Source organism: Poromitra crassiceps (assembly GCF_964638095.1).
Source record: "Poromitra crassiceps genome assembly, chromosome: 21".
In the NCBI taxonomy this organism is placed as follows: domain Eukaryota; kingdom Metazoa; phylum Chordata; class Actinopteri; order Beryciformes; family Melamphaidae; genus Poromitra; species Poromitra crassiceps.
The window spans coordinates 10,667,160-10,688,664 of NC_139638.1; the positions used below are offsets into that span (position 1 = coordinate 10,667,160).

The 21,505-nt window shown below is 44.9% G+C and overlaps 2 protein-coding genes and 1 pseudogene across 3 annotated transcripts; 2 read left to right on the plus strand and 1 right to left on the minus strand.

Moving 5' to 3' along the window:
• Nucleotides 1-895: 895 nt before the first annotated feature.
• On the plus strand, nucleotides 896-12,906 carry nim1kb (NIM1 serine/threonine protein kinase; the record flags this gene model as incomplete). The annotated part of the gene is made up of 5 exons (XM_083657578.1): nucleotides 896-974; nucleotides 7,099-7,403; nucleotides 9,520-9,788; nucleotides 10,918-11,304; nucleotides 12,535-12,906. The coding sequence occupies exons 2-5, from the start codon at nucleotides 7,127-7,129 to the stop codon at nucleotides 12,904-12,906; spliced, it is 1,305 nt and encodes a 434-aa protein (XP_083513704.1). The 5' UTR covers nucleotides 896-974; nucleotides 7,099-7,126.
• Nucleotides 12,907-15,058: 2,152 nt separating this feature from the next.
• LOC310795538 (growth arrest and DNA damage-inducible protein GADD45 gamma-like) lies at nucleotides 15,059-16,005 on the minus strand (the record flags this gene model as incomplete). Its single annotated transcript, XM_083657606.1, has 3 exons — nucleotides 15,059-15,172; nucleotides 15,555-15,762; nucleotides 15,872-16,005. The coding sequence occupies 3 exons, from the start codon at nucleotides 16,003-16,005 to the stop codon at nucleotides 15,059-15,061; spliced, it is 456 nt and encodes a 151-aa protein (XP_083513732.1).
• Nucleotides 16,006-19,253: 3,248 nt separating this feature from the next.
• On the plus strand, nucleotides 19,254-20,072 carry LOC310795245 (growth arrest and DNA damage-inducible protein GADD45 gamma pseudogene; annotated as a pseudogene). Its single transcript has 3 exons — nucleotides 19,254-19,357; nucleotides 19,487-19,694; nucleotides 19,959-20,072. The product of its transcript is annotated as a growth arrest and DNA damage-inducible protein GADD45 gamma pseudogene (transcript).
• The last annotated feature ends 1,433 nt before the right edge of the window (nucleotides 20,073-21,505 follow it).

Genomic DNA, 21,505 nt, shown 5'->3' on the forward strand with positions numbered 1-21,505 from the left:
GTTACATTGTAACTGTCTGTTGGCCTTGTATCTAGCATCTTAATGGTTACATTGTAACTGTCTGTTGGCCTTGTATCTAGCATCTTAATGGTTACATTGTAACGGTCTGTTGGCCTTGTATCTAGCATCTTAATGGTTACATTGTAACTGTCTGTTGGCCTTGTATCTAGCATCTTAATGGTTACATTGTAACTGTCTGTTGGCCTTGTATCTAGCATCTTAATGGTTACATTGTAACTGTCTGTTGGCCTTGTATCTAACATCTTAATGGTTACATTGTAACTGTCTGTTGACCTTGTATCTAGCATCTTAATGGTTACATTGTAACTGTTGGCCTTGTATCTAGCATCTTAATGGTTACATTGTAACTGTCTGTTGGCCTTGTATCTAGCATCTTAATGGTTACATTGTAACTGTTGGCCTTGTATCTAGCATCTTAATGGTTACATTGTAACTGTCTGTTGGCCTTGTATCTAGCATCTTAATGGTTACATTGTAACTGTCTGTTGGCCTTGTATCTAGCATCTTAATGGTTACATTGTAACTGTCTGTTGGCCTTGTATCTAACCTGACTTCATTGATGTTACAGTTTGAAGGGATTGGGACAGGCCTAAATAAAGCCAGGATTAGAGTTCATGATCATCTTGATCCATAATCCAGAGAACACAGACGAGCATGGAGAGACGGGTGAGGGGGCGTGTCCAGGGAAGCCCTTACTGCCTGTCCAGTTGCTCATAGCGCAGACCGGTGCCCCCGCGCTCCTGGACAGCAATGTTGTGTTTTCCAGCGGTAAAAGAGGGATCCTGAGCGAAAGGCATCGATTATACACCATGATGATAGCCTTCTCTTTGCTCCCTGCAACGCTCTCAGTGAAGAGGAGCTGTTTTTCTGCCTTCTACTGGGATTTTTTGTATTATTAGTTACCATGGATTCTTCGGCTGTGTTTCGATGCAGAGCAACCGTTTGAAAACTTGGTAAGAACATTTTTATATAATTTAAAACTATTGATCCTATTTTTGCAAAAGTTCCCCCGCCTTCCTGTAGTGTTATGAGTGCAGATTGTTTGCAGTTGTTAGCCTGTGTTGTGGCATCTAAATGATTTGTTGCAATGCTGAAAACTCATGAAGGGTTTTATTCTGAAACACTCAATTTACCTGATGTTGATTGCCCACTAAATAGATTATTGCATTTTCTAACATTTTAGTATAGAGAGCTAATATTAGGTATAGGCCTACTGGATAGCTTTACATAAAGACAATCTTGATATGTTAGTATACGGTATGTTACCTAGCCTGGGTAAACCAAACCCAGCCTTCAACGTGACGTCACAGACTATGCCTGTAATGATGATAGATAGATAGATAGATAGATAGATAGATAGATAGATAGATAGATAGATAGATAGATAGATAGATAAAGTACTTTATTAATCCCCTGGGGGAAATTCTTGTGTTACAGCAGAAGCCAATGTCAGTACATCTCAGTAAAAAACACACAAAAGAAAAAGCCAATGTCAAAAATATGTCAGACATAGATACCATGTCAAGAAAGCACAGCATTTAAGTTATCCTATATAAAATAACGTTAAATAAAATAAGATAAGAAAAGAAATTGCACCTGTAATTCACAGCTGTAGCAGCCACACATGTTCTATGTGGCCAAAATGGACATTGTGCAACATCATTATAATTATAAAGTGACATACAGCAACAGCAATGATGAAATGAGGGTTCACCAGCGTATCTATGGGAGGGCTGTGGAGGAGAGAGGGAGAGGGAGGGAAAGGAGGAGTCTGCTCTCCCTGCATGTATCTATGGGAGGGCTGTGGAGGAGAGAGGGAGAGGGAGTGAAAGGAGGAGTCTGCTCTCCCTGCATGTATCTATGGGAGGAGGGGTGTGGAGGAGAGAGGGAGAGGGAGAGAAAGGAGGAGTCTGCTCTCCCTGCATGTATCTATGGGAGGAGGGGTGTGGAGGAGAGAGGGAGAGGGAGTGAAAGGAGGAGTCTGCTCTCCCTGCATGTATCTATGGGAGGAGGGGTGTGGAGGAGAGAGGGAGAGGGAGTGAAAGGAGGAGTCTGCTCTCCCTGCATGTATCTATGGGAGGGGTGTGGAGGAGAGAGGGAGAGGGAGTGAAAGGAGGAGTCTGCTCTCCCTGCATGTATCTATGAGAGGGGTGTGGAGGAGAGAGGGAGAGGGAGTGAAAGGAGGAGTCTGCTCTCCCTGCATGTATCTATGGGAGGAGGGGTGTGGGGGAGAGAGAGAGAGGGAGTGAAAGGAAGAGTCTGCTCTCCCTGCATGTATCTATGTGAGGGGTGTGGAGGAGAGAGGGAGAGGGAGTGAAAGGAGGAGTCTGCTCTCCCTGCATGTATCTATGGGAGGGGTGTGGAGGAGAGAGGGAGAGGGAGTGAAAGGAGGAGTCTGCTCTCCCTGCATGTATCTATGGGAGGGGTGTGGAGGAGAGAGGGAGAGGGAGTGAAAGGAGGAGTCTGCTCTCCCTGCATGTATCTATGGGAGGAGGGCTGTGGAGGAGAGAGGGAGAGGGAGTAAAAGGAGGAGTCTGCTCTCCCTGCATGTATCTATGAGAGGAGGGCTGTGGAGGAGAGAGGGAGAGGGAGAGGGAGTGAAAGGAGGAGTCTGCTCTCCCTGCATGTATCTATGGGAGGGCTGTGGATGAGAGAGGGAGAGGGAGTGAAAGGAGGAGTCTGCTCTCCCTGCATGTATCTATGGGAGGGGTGTGGAGGAGAGAGGGAGAGGGAGTGAAAGGAGGAGTCTGCTCTCCCTGCATGTATCTATGGGAGGAGGGCTGTGGAGGAGAGAGGGAGAGGGAGTGAAAGGAGGAGTCTGCTCTCCCTGCATGTACACGACTTAGTATACATGCTAATTGCAGTGGGCACAAAAGACCTCCTGTAACGCTCTTTATACCATGGTCTGGGTGAATACTCGATTCTGATTGGCTGCAAGGTGTCCATTAAAAAGTGATATTGTACAGTGATAATGGACACCTAGCTAAATGGTCTGTTCACCGTTCATATCAATGCGCCATAGTTTCATCAGTGTTATCAGGAGAGCAGTTTGAGCTCTATACCCCCGTTAAGGGTTAATATGACAATTTTGGATGTTGAGAAAAAAATTGACTCGGTCAAAGTAAGTATTTAAATCACCCCTGTGTGCTCAGTTTATCAAAAATAACTCTTATTTACAATTTTGATTTTCGTTTCGGAGATTTTTAACCTCGCGTCACCAGGCTCTTCTCGGCGAAGAGGATATTTCCCTCGGCTCGTGCACGAGCGGGGGGCGAGCCCTTTGAGAGAGAGAGAGAGAGAGAGAGAGAGAGAGAGAGAGAGAGAGAGAGAGAGAGAGAGAGAGAGAGAGAGAGAGAGAGAGAGAGAGAGAGAGAGAGAGAGAGAGAGAGAGAGAGAGAGATGCATGCAGTGCGAGCCCCCGCTGCACTTTTCACTTCCTGAAACTTCGCTCTTAAATGTTAATATACTTGGCCAATACGTATCTATCATACAAAATAAAGCAAGCAGCCAAACGGTAATGTCTTCATTTAATGTAGAACGCAAAACATCGTTAAACCTGCATTCCTGTGATGAAGTTAACGTTTGAGTCGGCTTTAAAACGGAGATTGGTGGAGGTGGGAGGGACTATTTTATTTCGTGGAATTCTGATTTACAGTATGAATAACAGACATTTAGCCATTTAGATTGCTTTATTTATTACACATGGAAATATAAATGACTGGTCTTATTGTTTTGTTGGCAAGTGACCATGGTATAAGCGGGTTAATGCCCTTCGAGGTGTACATTATCACTTTTTAAGGGACTTCGCGGAGGCAAACCATCCTCGGCTTCGCCTCGGACGGTTCACGCCTCCGCGTCGTCCCTTAAAAAGTGATAATGTACACCTCGTCGGGCATTAACCCTTACTTAATGCAGGGGAGCTGCAACGTAAGTTCTTCATGACTGATGGTACATAGAGGTCCCGTGGAGGCTGGGTTTACCCAGGCTATATGTTACCCAGGCTATATGTTACCCAGGCTATATGTTACCCAGGTTACCCAGGCTATATGTTACCCAGGCTATATGTTACCCAGGCTATATGTTACCCAGGCTATATGTTACCCAGGCTATATGTTACCCAGGTTACCCAGGCTATATGTTACCCAGGCTATATGTTACCCAGGCTATATGTTACCCAGGCTATATGTTACCCAGACTATATGTTACCCAGACTATATGTTACCCAGGCTATATGTTACCCAGACTATATGTTACCCAGGTTACCCAGGCTATATGTTACCCAGACTATATGTTACCCAGACTATATGTTACCCAGGCTATATGTTACCCAGGCTATATGTTACCCAGGCTATATGTTACCCAGGCTATATGTTACCCAGGCTATATGTTACCCAGGTTACCCAGGCTATATGTTACCCAGGCTATATGTTACCCAGGCTATATGTTACCCAGGCTATATGTTACCCAGGCTATATGTTACCCAGGTTACCCAGGCTATATGTTACCCAGGCTATATGTTACCCAGGCTATATGTTACCCAGGCTATATGTTACCCAGACTATATGTTACCCAGGCTATATGTTACCCAGGCTATATGTTACCCAGACTATATGTTACCCAGGTTACCCAGGCTATATGTTACCCAGGCTATATGTTACCCAGACTATATGTTACCCAGGTTACCCAGGCTATATGTTACCCAGGCTATATGTTACCCAGACTATATGTTACCCAGGTTACCCAGGCTATATGTTACCCAGGCTATATGTTACCCAGGCTATATGTTACCCAGGCTATATGTTACCCAGACTATATGTTACCCAGGCTATATGTTACCCAGGCTATATGTTACCCAGACTATATGTTACCCAGGCTATATGTTACCCAGACTATATGTTACCCAGGCTATATGTTACCCAGGTTACCCAGGCTATATGTTACCCAGGCTATATGTTACCCAGGTTACCCAGGCTATATGTTACCCAGGCTATATGTTACCCAGGCTATATGTTACCCAGGTTACCCAGGCTATATGTTACCCAGGTTACCCAGGCTATATGTTACCCAGGCTATATGTTACCCAGGCTATATGTTACCCAGGTTACCCAGGCTATATGTTACCCAGGCTATATGTTACCCAGGCTATATGTTACCCAGACTATATGTTACCCAGGCTATATGTTACCCAGGCTATATGTTACCCAGGCTATATGTTACCCAGGCTATATGTTACCCAGGCTATATGTTACCCAGGCTATATGTTACCCAGACTATATGTTACCCAGACTATATGTTACCCAGGCTATATGTTACCCAGACTATATGTTACCCAGACTATATGTTACCCAGGCTATATGTTACCCAGACTATATGTTACCCAGACTATATGTTACCCAGGCTATATGTTACCCAGGCTATATATTACCCAGGCTATATGTTACCCAGACTATATGTTACCCAGACTATATGTTACCCAGACTATATGTTACCCAGACTATATGTTACCCAGGCTATATGTTACCCAGACTATATGTTACCCAGGCTATATGTTACCCAGACTATATGTTACCCAGACTATATGTTACCCAGACTATATGTTACCCAGGCTATATGTTACCCAGACTATATGTTACCCAGACTATATGTTACCCAGACTATATGTTACCCAGGCTATATGTTACCCAGACTATATGTTACCCAGACTATATGTTACCCAGGCTATATGTTACCCAGACTATATGTTACCCAGACTATATGTTACCCAGACTATATGTTACCCAGACTATATGTTACCCAGGCTATATGTTACCCAGACTATATGTTACCCAGACTATATGTTACCCAGGCTATATGTTACCCAGACTATATGTTACCCAGGCTATATGTTACCCAGACTATATGTTACCCAGGCTATATGTTACCCAGACTATATGTTACCCAGACTATATGTTACCCAGACTATATGTTACCCAGGCTATATGTTACCCAGACTATATGTTACCCAGACTATATGTTACCCAGGCTATATGTTACCCAGGCTATATGTTACCCAGACTATATGTTACCCAGACTATATGTTACCCAGACTATATGTTACCCAGACTATATGTTACCCAGACTATATGTTACCCAGGCTATATGTTACCCAGACTATATGTTACCCAGACTATATGTTACCCAGGCTATATGTTACCCAGGCTATATATTACCCAGGCTATATGTTACCCAGACTATATGTTACCCAGGCTATATGTTACCCAGACTATATGTTACCCAGGCTATATGTTACCCAGGCTATATGTTACCCAGACTATATGTTACCCAGGCTATATGTTACCCAGGCTATATGTTACCCAGGCTATATGTTACCCAGACTATATGTTACCCAGACTATATGTTACCCAGACTATATGTTACCCAGGCTATATGTTACCCAGACTATATGTTACCCAGACTATATGTTACCCAGGCTATATGTTACCCAGACTATATGTTACCCAGACTATATGTTACCCAGGCTATATGTTACCCAGACTATATGTTACCCAGACTATATGTTACCCAGACTATATGTTACCCAGACTATATGTTACCCAGGCTATATGTTACCCAGACTATATGTTACCCAGACTATATGTTACCCAGACTATATGTTACCCAGACTATATGTTACCCAGGCTATATGTTACCCAGTATACTTTTCTTACAGATCATCTTTACTGTACATCTTGCAGCAATCAATGTGAACTCTGTAGCTTATTCTGCCTCCCATACTGTAAGCCAGTGGTTCTCAACCTGGAGGTCAGGGCCTGCCAGTGGGTTGCGAGACTTTTTTTTTGGGGGGGGGGGGGGGGCGAGCATATTTCTCCTTTGCAAATCTATTATCATGTCTATTCCCACCACTGCTGAAATTCTCTTATTTTACCCTATTTTTTTTCCTCTACTGTGAATTACTGCATAGATTTCCATCATATGCCTCCTCTGATAATGAATCAAATTAAACCATCTGAAACGGGAAAGTCATTGAAAACTCCCAACCTGTGAATTGACGATAACCCATCAAACTTGTTTTTGAAGATGAGAGCCTTCCCAGCCGGCTGCAGACATGCCAGCAGACCAGCAGCACCAGGTGATGAGCACCAGGCTCCACAACAGCCTCCACAGCCTGACAGACAGCTCCGAGACCGGGCCTGAGGATGAGGAGCTGGACGCTCCAGTGCGCCACACCCCCCTGCAGAAGCTCACCCAAGACATGTGCCACGACCAGAAGACCATCAAGGAATTGATCATCGGCTGCAGGGTGGGCTTCTACAAGGTCCGCGGGGAGATCGGCTATGGCACCTTCTCCCGGGTCAAGATGGCCTACCACGCTCTAACCAGAGGTAGGCAGATTCACCTGTGCTGCTTTTTCTTTTATATATTAATGATTTTAGAGCGGCGACCTCTCCTGCCTGTAATTTGTTTCTTTATGCTGATGACTCTGTTTTAATGGTGTCGCACCAGGAGAAATCTGCTGTGGAGAAAGCTTTAAGTGCAGAGCTAGAGAGTGTTTGCGACTGGCTGTCCGACAACAGATTGTCTCTTCACTTAGGTAAGACAGAGGCCATTGTATTCGGCTCTAAAATTAAATTGTCTAAATCGCCAGGTCTCGTCATCAAGATTGGTGACATTCAAATTGATGCCAAGGATAAGGTAAGCTACCTTGGCTGCATTTTAGACAAATACCTATCAGGTGAGTATATGGCTCTGAAAGTCCTTGGCAAAATTAACCATTGTTAAGGTTTAAGGTTTAAGGTCAGGTTTCTGGCCAGGAAAGCTGCCTTTCTCACCAGTCCAGTCCTTCACTCTCTGGCTTCTGCACTTGTTCAGAGTCATTTTGACTATGCTGCCATCTGCTGGTATACTGGTCTCTCTCAGAAACTCAAAAACAAATTACAAACGGCTCAAAACAAGTTGATTCGAGTCATTCTTAAGGTCCATCCACGTACCCACCTGGACCAAGCTCACTTTGACAGTCTTAATTGGCTGACAGTTGAGAAGCGCACTTTATACATCAAGCTGCTGTTCGCTTTTAAGATTGTTAAGAATTTTGTTCCTATGTATCTTAAAAGCTACTTTTCTTGTGTGAGTGAGCGTCACCAGTATTCTACGAGAGGCAGTTCTACTGATTTCATCCCTATCAGATTTAGGACCCTGATGGGGAGGAACTCGTTCAAATATAATGCAGCGACTCAATGGAACATGTTACCTTCGTGCTTGAAACTGAGTGAGTCTATCTGCACTTTTAAGAAAGGCTTAAAAAAATGGTTACAAACATCCACACTTTAAACCGTTTTATCCTGTCTTTTTAGTTCTTGAATTGGTTATTTATTTATGGTATAGCTGGTCTTTTATTTTATTGATTGATATGTTTAGTTCTAGTTTTTATTTTTTTTATTTTTTGGTAAATTATAAACTGAGTTAGTAATTTATCTTCTAATGGAGTTGTATTAGTTTTAAATTATGTTCCCACTTGCACTTTTTTGTTACACGTATTTACGTTGTCTGTCTTGTCTCCATGGGGACCACAATGGAAATAAGCCTTCGGGCTTTATTGTGTTTTTATCCTCGGTGATATGTTGTCTTATGTCCTTGTTTTTATCACCAAATAAAGTCAGTCAATCAATCAATCAATCAATCAATTCACCTGTGCCAAACCAACATTCTAATGCTCTTCTTGGTGCCAAACTTGGGTGGCAATTCTGTTGAAGCCAGTGCATGGAGAACCACAATAAGAACCCACATGTACAGTATGTTGTATGGGTTTTGATGGAGAAATGCTTCTACCAAATAGAACACACTTCAGAGAATATGCTGCTGACTGATTTGCACATTCGTTTATTTCAGGTATGTCCAAACTCCAGCCCGGGGGCCACTTGCAGCCCGCAGACCGATTTTAAGTGGCCCTCAACTTGATTCTCAAAATATACTATATGTGGCCCTCCACACAGTATTGGTTTAATTGTTTAATTGTTTATTGTGGATCCCCATTAGTCTAGACCAAAGGTGAGACTACTCTTCTTGGGGTCCAAACACATAAAATATAAACATAAAAATCATTAAAAAAGCATTGGATTAAAAACAACACAACAAAAATAAATAAAAACAAACAAAAACAAAAAACAAGTGAGTCAAGGCTCACTCAATGGTTAATCAAGCAAGTTCAATTCACATTCTTCTGTTCACCTAACGATGACAGCACGATCATACAGTTTGTAGATAATCACCAAGTAGGAACAACACCGTCAGGCAGAACTAATGTTTTCAGATGGTAAACAAAATCCTTGAATACAATTGTACTGCATGTGATTTTTATAAATAACTCCTATAACATTTTTTCTCTCTCCATTTCTCTCCTCCCCCTCCCTCCACACTTTCTCTTACTCTCCCCAACTGATGTGTGATGTCTCCCTGTCCCGTTCATCTGCGCCATCGTCCCATCATCCATCTCCCTCCCAGACAAGGTGGCCCTGAAGGTGTTGGATAAGACCCGGCTGGATGTCGAGGCCCAGCGTCTGCTGTCCAGGGAGATCTCCACCATGGACAGCCTGCAGCACCCCAACGTGGTGCGTCTGTACGAGGTGGTGGACACGCCCTGCCGTCTCTATCTGGTGCTGGAGTACGCCGGAGGCGGGGACCTCCACAACCGGATCTGCAATGACGGCAAGCTGTCTGACGACGACAGCAAGATCGCCTTCGCCCAGATCCTGTCTGCCATCAAATATTTGGTTAGTGTAGTAGGAACACTGCAATGTTATCTGTTTATTTATCCTGCTATCTTAGCCAGGGAGACCTGGCTAAGATAGCAGTAGCATAGCATTAGCATAGTCTCATAGAGGAAAAATAAAAGACTAAAAGAAGGAAAGCGTTTGGATCACATACTGTAGTTGTCTTGATGCACCCGTTTGGAGGAAACCATCTTGCCCTCTTCTTTGCCCTTAATGGGGTGGAGCCTCCAAAGAGGGTCAAGTGTCATCACAGGCAAATTCAGATTTGGGCTTCTTGGTTGTGAAATTAGTTGTATGACATTATCCACAATACACTATTGATTAACAGCGGTTTACAAATGTGTCTAGTTTCTGTGGAATAGAGAGCTCGTGGAACGTCACTTCCTGCTTCAGCACTGTACCAGAGATTTTCATCCGCCATTTATTTTCCCATAGACATTTCGTAAAATGCTTATAAAATAGTTTCACTTCGTCGAACCAAACGGTTCAGCTAACGCTATAGACGGTTTTAACTTGACAACAAAAACATTCTAAATTGAACCCCCACTCACTTCCTGTTGCAGTGTTTGCTATGGACATAAAAGAAAAAAACCATTCCGTGAAAACCGTCTATACAGCTGAGCGGCGAAAACAAAAGTAACAATGTCAAGTGAATATTTCTGCAGTTTGCCGAATGCTGAGAAAAAGAAAGTGCTGTGGGGTTGCACTCTGGTGAAAACCGTCTATAATCGGGAGAGATCATAGAACATTTCACTCGGACCAAAACTTTGAAAAAACAACATTGAAAAAATATTTTCTTTAAACCCGCATTCTTTTTACGTTTTGGTCCCAGTGAAATGTGATGCGATCTCTCCTGTTTCTAAATATATCTGAACCGTTTGGTTTGAACCAGTAAAACTATTTTTATACGCATTTTACAAAATGTGTATGGGAAAATAAATGGCGGATGAAAATCTCTGGTACAGTGCTGAAGCAGGAAGTAGGCGATCACTTTGCCTCTCTATACTACCTTTGCTTGTGTGCTGCTTAATTGCCATATTTGCACACACAAACATGCTAAGGAGAAAGCTCAGATGTGTTGCCTGTGTAGAAACAAACACCAAATTAACCCATGTTTTGGTGTGCGCAGCACGGCAACAACATCATCCACCGAGACCTGAAGGCGGAGAACGTTCTGTTCACCAGCGGTGCCTGTGTGAAGGTGGCCGACTTCGGGTTCAGCACCCGCGTCTCAAACCGCAACGATGCCCTGGACACCTTCTGCGGCTCCCCGCCCTACGCCGCCCCGGAGCTCTTCAGGGACGACTCCTACACCGGACCCCCGGTGGACGTGTGGGCCATGGGGGTCCTGCTGTTCTTCATGGTGACTGGCACCATGCCGTTCCGGGCTGAAACCATGGGCAAGCTGCGGCGCTGCATCCTGGAGGGCGCCTACACCGTCCCGCCATGGGTGCCCGGGCCCTGCCAGAGGCTCATCAAAGGCATCCTGAAGACGGCACCTGTGGAGCGTCACAAGGTTAGTGTTGGGACAGTTACTTTTCAAATGTATTCCACTACAGATTACTGAATACATGCCCTAAAATATCATGAAGTAACATATTCCATTAGATTACTCAAGTAACGTATTCTAAATAGGACGAATCAGCGTGACGTCACTTGCCACCCAGAAATGCGGAACCCCGCGGCAGTTAATAGTATGAGTTGCGCCAAACAAACGTTAATATCTCTAAAACCATACATCACATCGCTTATATTTTGACATTCTGAGTGAGAGCAGAAGTAGCTCAAGAGTTGGATGTATAATATATGCATGTCGTGTTAAAGTTGTGTGAACGGTCACAGTTTTTAAAATGTAAACAGAGTTAACTGGCTAGAGTCAGACACTCAAGCCGCGCGCCACTCGGGCTCCATAGGGTTCCATTGCCGTTGCCACCCAGTGACGCGGTTTGTTTACCAAAATGCTGCTCGGCTGATCCCTGGTATACTTTGGATTACCTTTGGAATAGTTGAAAAGGGTCTTGCTGAGCCCATATGTCTGGGTCACTCTGAGTGTCATGAACACTTGCTTACAATGGATGGATGACTAAACGGGCCCAGGGGCCCCTGAGCCAGAGCCTGAAACACGATGCTGGGCCCAGGGGCCCCTGACCCAGAGCCTGAAACACGATGCAGTTAACGGGCCCAGGGGCCCCTGACCCAGAGCCTGAAACACGATGCTGGGCCCAGGGGCCCCTGAGCCAGAGCCTGAAACACAATGCTGTTGTCACTCACTTTACATTGACTTCCCTGCAGTCAAAGAGCATTGTCATGTATTTACCAAATCCCCCATAATCATCTCAATATTAGTTTTGAAGGTGTCAACATTGCTCTGTCACAGTGAGTGTTCCCCGCACTTTAGCAGTGGCCTAAAGCTGTGCATTGTTGTTTAAAGGCCTTGTCATGTAAAGTCCTGCTTTACCAAGAGCCCAACACTGACTCATACCATGCAGCTGCTGTGTGGCCAGAAGGAGATTTTGAGCCATTGCAGGCAATCTGAGGCATTTTCACTTTAATATGTGTTTTAGGCCTAGAACAATGTGAAGTTTAGAGCAACTAAAACAAAACAAACTAATTCCTTAAAGTAATCTATTTTTAAAAGCAGCAACTGTATTCAGAATACCACCAATTTAAACTGTAACTGTAATGGGATACCGTTGTTTTGTATTTTAAATACATGTATTCTGTTACTCCCCAACCCTGTACAAAGGTGGACCAAATGCTGGGCTGTGACTGGCTCTTGCCCGTGGAGTTTTCCTGGATGCTGCAAGCTCCTGATCCACCAGCGAGCCCTCAGCGCCTGCTGGACTCAGAGAGCGGGGAGCTGGACGATGAAGAGGAGGAGGTCCGGGCCTCTCTGGAGGAGCTGGGATTCACCATGGAGCACATACGGAACAATCCGCCCAAGGACAGCCGTAACCCTGTCACCGGGGTTTGCCGCGTCCTCCTACACCGCGCCCAGAAGAGGAGGGGCTGCGACACCGTGCCGGTGGTTCGAGGCATGGTGCGAGACCCCAAGAGGGAGGGGCTCCGAGCCTACAGGGGCTACAGACACACCTCCAAGTTCTGTGTGCTTTCATAATAGACTATTATGAGATGCACCATCAGTTTCTTTTTCTATTTTATACCAACATACTTTTTTCCTCCTTTTTTTTTAGCAGTGGTGGTATTTGTATTTTTTAAGTGTTTATTGAGAAACGATCACTTACTATTTATTCCTACTGATGCATCTTTTCATGTTCTCAAGAATAGCCTATGGTATTTGTATGAAAGTGCCTCATGAACATTTTTGGGGGGTATAAGCAAAATTAAAAGTCGCTTTATTTTGAAAGCTGATACATAAACTGCATGTAAATTGTAAACTTTTGTTAATAATGTACTGAGTGAACCTATATTGGTAGTCTAATGTCGCTGCAACATTGAATGTTTCTTGGCTCTGGTGTAAAGTTGCAGCTAATGTTAACTTTTCATTGCTTTTGCACAAAGAGATAAGGGGGAAACTGCTTAAGTAAGCTTAGACTTATTAAACCCATGCTGTCTCTAAATGACTTTCATACTAAATTACTAATATGAAATACTGAATAAAGTGACAGAAAACGCATGAGTCACGCAGATTTCATTGTTAGAGGCAGAGCAGGTGGCCGCTGCACCCAAACAGAGCTGATGCGTGCACAGACTAGCTTCTTTGTGCTGTGTGTTTACCAAAGTTTCACTAGTGCCTGTGAGACTGCAAGTCAATAACAGCCCAACAGCAGCTGGCAGAACACCAGATGATATGCAGGACCTTCTTCAACAACCGGCCCAAACCAGCCAAACCCAGCCTCGCCCCTCTGGCACTGAAAGCTGCCCCCCAGCCCCCCCCCGACCCCCCGCCTGCAGAAAGCAGCAGATGGTGTGGCGTGGCTGCAGAGACATCTGCAGGTCAGACAATAGGCGCTCTGTGCGGGGCGGACCGCTGGATTTGACAGCCTATTGTGCGCTGCCCCATACACATGCAGATGAGCGCCTGGAGGAGGGAGGGGCCGAGCAGACTTTTACTGCAGGGACAACAGCGACCAGATGACAGACCTTAGCTAGCGCCTCCCATGCAAATCTGCCCCATTTGAAAACTTTTGTTCGTTTTATACCCACCCCCCCCCCCTCCCTCTAACCCAACCCCGCCCCCACCCAACACACACACACACACACAAAGCCACTCCAGTCCAAACTTTGCAGAAATCTATAAGTGAAAACCACACAACACCAAACATAATATATTCTTTTTTGTTTTATTGAAGTAGGCTATTATACAATGTCTAACTATTCTAAAGTGAAACCTTTAGAAAGTTATACATAAATATAGTTCCAACAATTGTTCCAACACAAACAAAACCTCTGAAATCAAATAGAGGGAGGATGCCATCAGTTGTTCTTTTTAGACTTGAGTACATAATGAAATGTTCTGTAGCATTACAACAGATTTGTTTCTTTATTTTATTTTTTTACACATTTTCAACATTAAGTTAATATTAATTTAGTCATTATTACATGTCTAAAGTGAAACCTTTAGAGAACAGTCTCTTTTCAATGTTTTTTTTCCTCATTGTTACATTTCTAAAGTGAAACCTTTAGAGATTTTCTTTTCCAAATATATTTTTTTTTTATATTTTTTTGTCATCATTAAATTTCTAAAGTGAAACCCTTAGAGAATTAAGACTCTTCTGGAAAGTGGGAAAGATATCCGCTGATTAGGCAACTGTTGTCATGTTGCTCAGCAAGAGGACATTTAAAAAAGTCTCTTTTTAGCAATGCCTCTTTCTCAGCACCGCTTCTTCTCCTGCTGCGCGTGCTTCAAGGTGCGACACTTTGCTCTGTGGACACACAGGACGCAGAAGACACTTTGCTCTGTGGACACACAGGACGCAGAAGACACTTTGCTCTGTGGACACACAGGACGCAGACGTCGCTTCTCCTTTCTCTCCAAACCTCATCCGCACAAAGAATGAGGGTCGATGTGTGGCTCTTGTGGCATACCTGACTCTCATTCACATAAAGAATGAGAGTCATCTTGGCATGGACGGGACAAGAGGCCACGGTCACGGCGGGCCCCCTCGGGCCGGTGCCGCGCTGCCTGGACGGAATCCTCCTCAGGAGTATCCAGGGATGAGTAGAAACAGGCTCATCCTGCTCAGAGGATGAGTATTTCCATAGAAGAAGGTTGACAGCATCTCAGAAGAGAGGAGTCAAAGTCCAGATCAGCGCTCAGGGAGGCTGATCTCAGGGACCCAGTCGTTCAGACTGCGGCTCTGCTCGCAGAACAGGTGCAGCTTCTCCAGAGAGGGGTCCTCCCAGGTACCATCAGCTGGGTTCTGTGGAGACAAGAAGGCGGAGATATTTAGTCACAAGCAAACCAGACACTTTATGCTGAGATGTATCACATGCACCTAATGCTTAGAGTGATTCTCACTTTTTCACATCAAGGACCCCTAAATTTTGTCCCAGGGACCCCCATTTGATAAGATGTTTGCTTTCAGATGTTTTATTAGGCTAAAGTGTATGAATCTCATCACCAAAATAGGAATAGACTACATTCTGACATTGTGTTACTGGAATTTTAGTGAAAATAAATCATTCGCCCCTTTTTTTTTTGCTGGGGACCCCCTGCAACCCCCCCAAGCACCCCTGGGGGTCGCCGGACCCCACTTTGAGAACCACTGGCTGATCTGACTGGCTGTGCAGCGCTCTACATACCGTGATGAGGACGCAGTGGGCATCGTCAAGCTGCTCAGCCTTGTCGCCGACAAGCTCAACCAGGCGCTGCATGTCGCTCACTCGCACGATGCTGATGTCGTTGTCAAAGCAGAAGGACTGGATGAGGGTGAAGTGGATCTGCAGAGCGATGTCACACTCAAACTCCTCATCCACGGCCAGGACGCAGAAAGACACGCTATCCGGGTCACTGTGGAGACAAGAACAAGAAAAGTCAGCGCACATTCAAAGTCATCCAAATGAACCAGTAGCAAATGCAGTCGATTTATCAGCAGCTGAGAGAGGCTATATGTACTTACAGATTCATAACTTTAGCGGACTCGTAGACGCCCACGGTGAGGTAGTCGTTGTCTTTGGCGGAGATCAGGACCTCTTCCAGGGCTTTGCCGGTGGACTGGAGGGGTTTCTGGATATCCATTTCCTCAAGAGTCATGATGCGAGTTTAAGATATTCCGCAGGGGAGTTTAGATGAGAGAGTTTGTGTTGTCGGAGCAGAAAAGCGGAGTGCCTTCAAACGTGGAGCGTCCCCTCTTTATACTCTCCAACTCGTGCGGCCCAGTGAAAGCGCTGCGCTCTGATTGGCTGAGCTGAATGGTGTATTGGTATGATAATGCTATTGTCCCACTCCGGCTCGTGGCAGATTGATAGGGGTCATCGAGCCACGTTCTGAGCCAGGCGTGCGCTTTAAATAATTTCATTTCAAAGGTCTGATGTTCTGTCATCTGCAACTTAAAAAGCACAGTAGACTAAACATCCAAATTGAATATAGGCTATATTTTCAGCAGAAATTAAACTTAAGTATACTATATAGGCTGTATAGAAGTTTTAGTTTTAGAAACTCTCAAAGTTTAGTCAGTCTATAGCCTATTGCCATCTTGTCATTTTCGGAATGGCAAAGGCAATGTTCACTATATGGTCCCTGCTGCACCAGCTTTAATAATACGTCACCAATTAAAACATATAAAACCATGCATAAAAAAATGCAACCTAGTTTTTGGTGAAAGTGAGCGAATCTTAACACAGTAATATGGAGAAAGTGTTCAGAAGGCGTCCCAACCCCCCCTGGCCCCTAAAAGGGCAGGTGGACGATGCCATCTGTAGGACTAGAGGCTGGCTAAAACGGCCCTATTGTGTGCGCAGAAGCCTCTATTATCATGGTCCCCATACAAATGCAAATGTATAGCGCGTGCCAGAACGCTGTGCGTGCCGCACAATCTGCACTGCTGGCCCATGTGTACCACGTGGCCATCAGCTGTCCAAAAACCCTTGCTTGGTTTTTATTTATTTACTCTAGGGAACAGCTAGGGGCCACATGGACGAATTGTATACAGGCAAAACTATTTTTCCAAGTTTCCAAAAAGTTACAGCCTGGTGTTAACTTAAGCGTGTAAGATTCACTAGCATAGCCTACTTCTAGCCTATTTTCATGATTTCGACACAGAGTAAAAGTTTGATAACACGAATCTATCTTTCTCCCATTCATTTTCGTGGTTGTGACCAATACGCGCAACTTTTACGCACGGCTCCATTTCGCATTCATCTCGACTGTTCAACTGATTGGGGATGTTTCTGTCTCTATTATGCCCATTTGATTAGTAAGGTGCATAATAACAAAAAATATATACATCTTGCATGAGGTCTGGCTTGCTGTTTACTGCTGCGTAAATCCAGGGAGTTGGAGTGGGGGAGGCTGTGTGGGCGACACAGGTTGGCGGTGATTGATTCAGCACCATTGTTCTGTGGATAGCAGAGCGGCAGATGGAGAACTGTCGCTATGAAGACCCCCCTCCCATCCCGGGTCAAACCCGACCGCAGGGCGCGCCGCTCCTTTGTCTACAAGTCTCCGCGCACTCACTGGCATGTTGTCTGTGTATTGATTACATTTAAATGAGAAAGACGACAGCTTATGGTCTAAACTCAAAGTATCACAGGATATGTGTTGTCACAAACATGGCACACATAGCTGCAGACTTGTAATGGCAGATAGAATCGCGTTCAGTTTGAGTTGTAAACAACGTTGTAAGAATGCTGAAAATGTGTTTTTGTGATACAATTCCCTTATCTGGAACTCACTCAGTGCAGCACAAGAGGCGGAATATCAGATAGGCTAGCTGTCACTTGTTTATTATCGCAGCTCCTATCATCGCTCCTTGTGCAACGCTGACGCGCGCTGCAGTGATCTTAACTCATGTCTGTCTGCGTGCTGCAAAGTTGACAACATAACATTGGAGAGAGAGAGAGCAGCATATCAGCTGACCGAGCGTTTGATCCAGCAGCTGATTAGGGGTTCAGACAGACGGCGCTATTTTTAGGAAGGATCAACTTGCATGGCAACAGGGCTGGCGCGTGCAAATCGATACCAGATCGATACCGACCTATTGTTGCTGGAGCACATCTGCCGGACGGGGCCCCGCCCAGCAGTGCGCCGCGCGCGACAGGTGTTGGTGGTCTCTGGTGAGGGACCTACGGCAATTGAGCAAAGCCCTAAAAAGCCTCTTTGAGCAGTGTGCGCATGCAAATGATCTAAAGCTGCATAATGATGTCTCATTGCAGAATGCCGTGTGTCAGTCTGTCCAAACACCCAGATAAGCGAGCGCTCTAGTAGCCTATAGCCTATTATAAGCCTACAGAGAAAACTATATGCCTTTCATGACCAAATCAATTTAAGCACTAAAACAGGGATCAAGCTATAGGCTAGTCGCACTTAATTTGAGTAAAGGTCGGGAGCCATGCTATAAACTTTGAAATCATATATTGCAGTGGAATGAATATAGCCCGCATCGCTTGCGGCCAAACCATTACGCACAGCAGGTGCTGCCGACTTTATTGTGCAGCAGTTTCCATTGTCGACCCTTCACCTCCCCCTCCCTCGGACAGATGGTATCTTCTGGTTGCCATGGAGACTGATGCAGTATAGAGATAAAGCACGCAGGGCATCTCCAGCTGCCACGCGCCTCAAGTGAGGCCGTGCTTTTACGCATGCAAAGCAGCGCGGCGCGTGCCGGTGGGCTGGTGCGCCACCTTCCACAACACATCTTATCCAGTTAAATTGGTCATACATTGGAAGTCAATCAGATATTAAAATCGTGCATACCGTGCCATGATAACGGAGAATGTTTTATTGAATGCCTACGGTGCAGAATTTTCTAGCCTTTATTGGTGCATATTGTCATTTTTTGGCCGTTACGCACGCACGGGAAACATATAATAATTTGGCAAGTGACGCTCTCCAGGATTATTTAATTCGAGCTATAAGCATAGGCTTAACAGTTTCGAGGGGAATCATTTGCCAGTGATTGCGTTCCAAATCTATGGCTGTCACAATGTTGAGGACATCAGTCTAGACTTGATGTGCGTCTTAATTATCCTGTAAATTGACGGCATGATACAAGGTCAGAGAGTTTTGCATTCCATTCAATCGAAACTGCCCCCCCCACATTCCAACGTTTCTCTATAGGCACGCGCCCATGATGGGGCGGGGGGGGGGGGGGGGGGGGGGGGGGGGGGGGGGGGTCTCACATGCATTGTCTGCAAACAGCCAATGACAGAGCGGCGTGTGCCGGGCTCTCCTACTATAAATACTGCAAGTTCTTAGAGCCACATCAAACACTCTTCTTCTCTTGGATTTCTAGCCACACCTGAAGCTCAGATACATCCCACACTTTGAACTCACTCTTCAAGATGCAGCAGTCTCCTGGCAAATCTCTGAGAGAAGCTCTGCTCTCTGCTCAGACTGAGGATCGCCTTACTGTCGGAGTCTACGAGAGCGCCAAAATAATGACTGAGTAAGTAAAAAAAGAAATGTTCATATAATAATACAAATTACTTATTGTGACATGCTCTCAGAATAGGATCAGTGTACTGTATGTGAGTGAGCAGCAGCTAACAGACGTGCCTCTTCTCTGTGTCCACAGTGACCCGGACAGCGTGTCTTTCTGCGTCCTGGCCGTGGACGAGGAGTTTGAGTGCGACATCGCTCTGCAGATCCACTTCACCCTCATCCAGTCCTTCTGCTTTGACAACGACATCAGCATCGTGCGAGTCAGCGACATGCAGCGCCTGCTGGAGATTGTCGGCGACGAGGCCGAGCAGCTTGATGATGCCCACTGCGTCCTCATCACGGTATGTAGAGCGCTGCACAGCCAGTCAAGTCAGATCAGCCAGTGGTTCTCAAAGTGGGGTCCGGGAACCACCAGCAAAAATCTTATCAGATGGGACAAAATCATATCAAATCCGTGGTCTAATTTGTGTCAGTTTCGGGGGTCCTTGACGTGAAGTTTGAGAACCACTGCAAAGCATTTTGCAGGTGCATGTGAATGATGAGTTACATCCATGTCTAGTATGGTTTGCTTGTGACTAAATATCTCCCCCTTCTTGTTTCCACAGAACCCAGCTGATGGTACCTGGGAGGACCCCTCTCTGGAGAAGCTGCACCTGTTCTGTGAGCAGAGCCGCAGTCTGAACGACTGGGTCCCTGAGATCAGCCTCCCTGAGCGCTGATCTGGACTTTGACTCCTCTCTTCTGAGATGCTGTCAACCTTCTTCTATGGAAATACTCATCCTCTGAGCAGGATGAGCCTGTTTCTACTCATCCCTGGATACTCCTGAGGAGGATTCCGTCCAGGCAGCGCGGCACCGGCCCGAGGGGGCCCGCCGTGACCGTGGCCTCTTGTCCCGTCCATGCCAAGATGACTCTCATTCTTTATGTGAATGAGAGTCAGGTATGCCACAAGAGCCACACATCGACCCTCATTCTTTGTGCGGATGAGGTTTGGAGAGAAAGGAGAAGCGACGTCTGCGTCCTGTGTGTCCACAGAGCAAAGTGTCTTCTGCGTCCTGTGTGTCCACAGAGCAAAGTGTCGCACCTTGAAGCACGCGCAGCAGGAGAAGAAGCGGTGCTGAGAAAGAGGCATTGCTAAAAAGAGACTTTTTTAAATGTCCTCTTGCTGAGCAACATGACAACAGTTGCCTAATCAGCGGATATCTTTCCCACTTTCCAGAAGAGTCTTAATTCTCTAAGGGTTTCACTTTAGAAATTTAATAATGATGATGACAAAAGCATATTTTTAAAACGATTGAATATTCTCTAAAGGTTTCACTTTAGAAATGTAACAGTGAGAAGAAAAAAAAATATTGAAAGGAGACTTTTCTCAAAAGGTTTCACCTTGGAACTTACAGCAAATTAAAAAGAAAAAGGAAAGAAAATAATGAACACTTGAGTTAATGTGTATTTACAACATTAGTTATTATGGAAGAAATATGGAAAGAAAACTGCCAAGAAAATGTAGCCTACTACTTCCTGAAGGCTTCACTTGCAAAACAAAAGTCGATCATTGCATATCTGTTCTTTTGTATGATGAAAGACTACAAATAAAATGTTTGAATTCAATATTTCTGTCTGAATGTTCTTTGACTGCAACATCTGAGGTTTCAGCTGATTTTTTTCTGTAGCCCAAATCAGTTCACATCTAGCCTTTATCTGAACATGCTGACTGACACTTTTGACTTATCCTCAATCCTACTTCTGCTTCTTTAAAAGTCAGATGTGACTCTGACGGGTCCTTGTTGTGTTCCTTTATATTATTACATCTTCAGATTGCAGCTCATATCAAGTTGGTCAACAACAGACAACATCTAGACTTTCTTAAACCGGTTTAACTCTTGAACACTTTTGACTTGGGGACTATTCATATCAGTAGCATATTGCTTTCTAGAACAGTGACAAACCAATACAGTTGTTGGCAGCCATGGTGAGCAGCATTACCCAGAAAGCTATTAGAAGTGATGTGTTTTATTTAGCTTAGAAAAACGCTTTCTGTTCTCTCATTGGAAGGCAATGTTGAAGTAGTTCAAAGTGTGATAATCGCTGTTTTAACGATCAGATCCTTTTGTTGTCAAGTTAAAACAGGTCCTAAATGTGTTGTACTGCATGG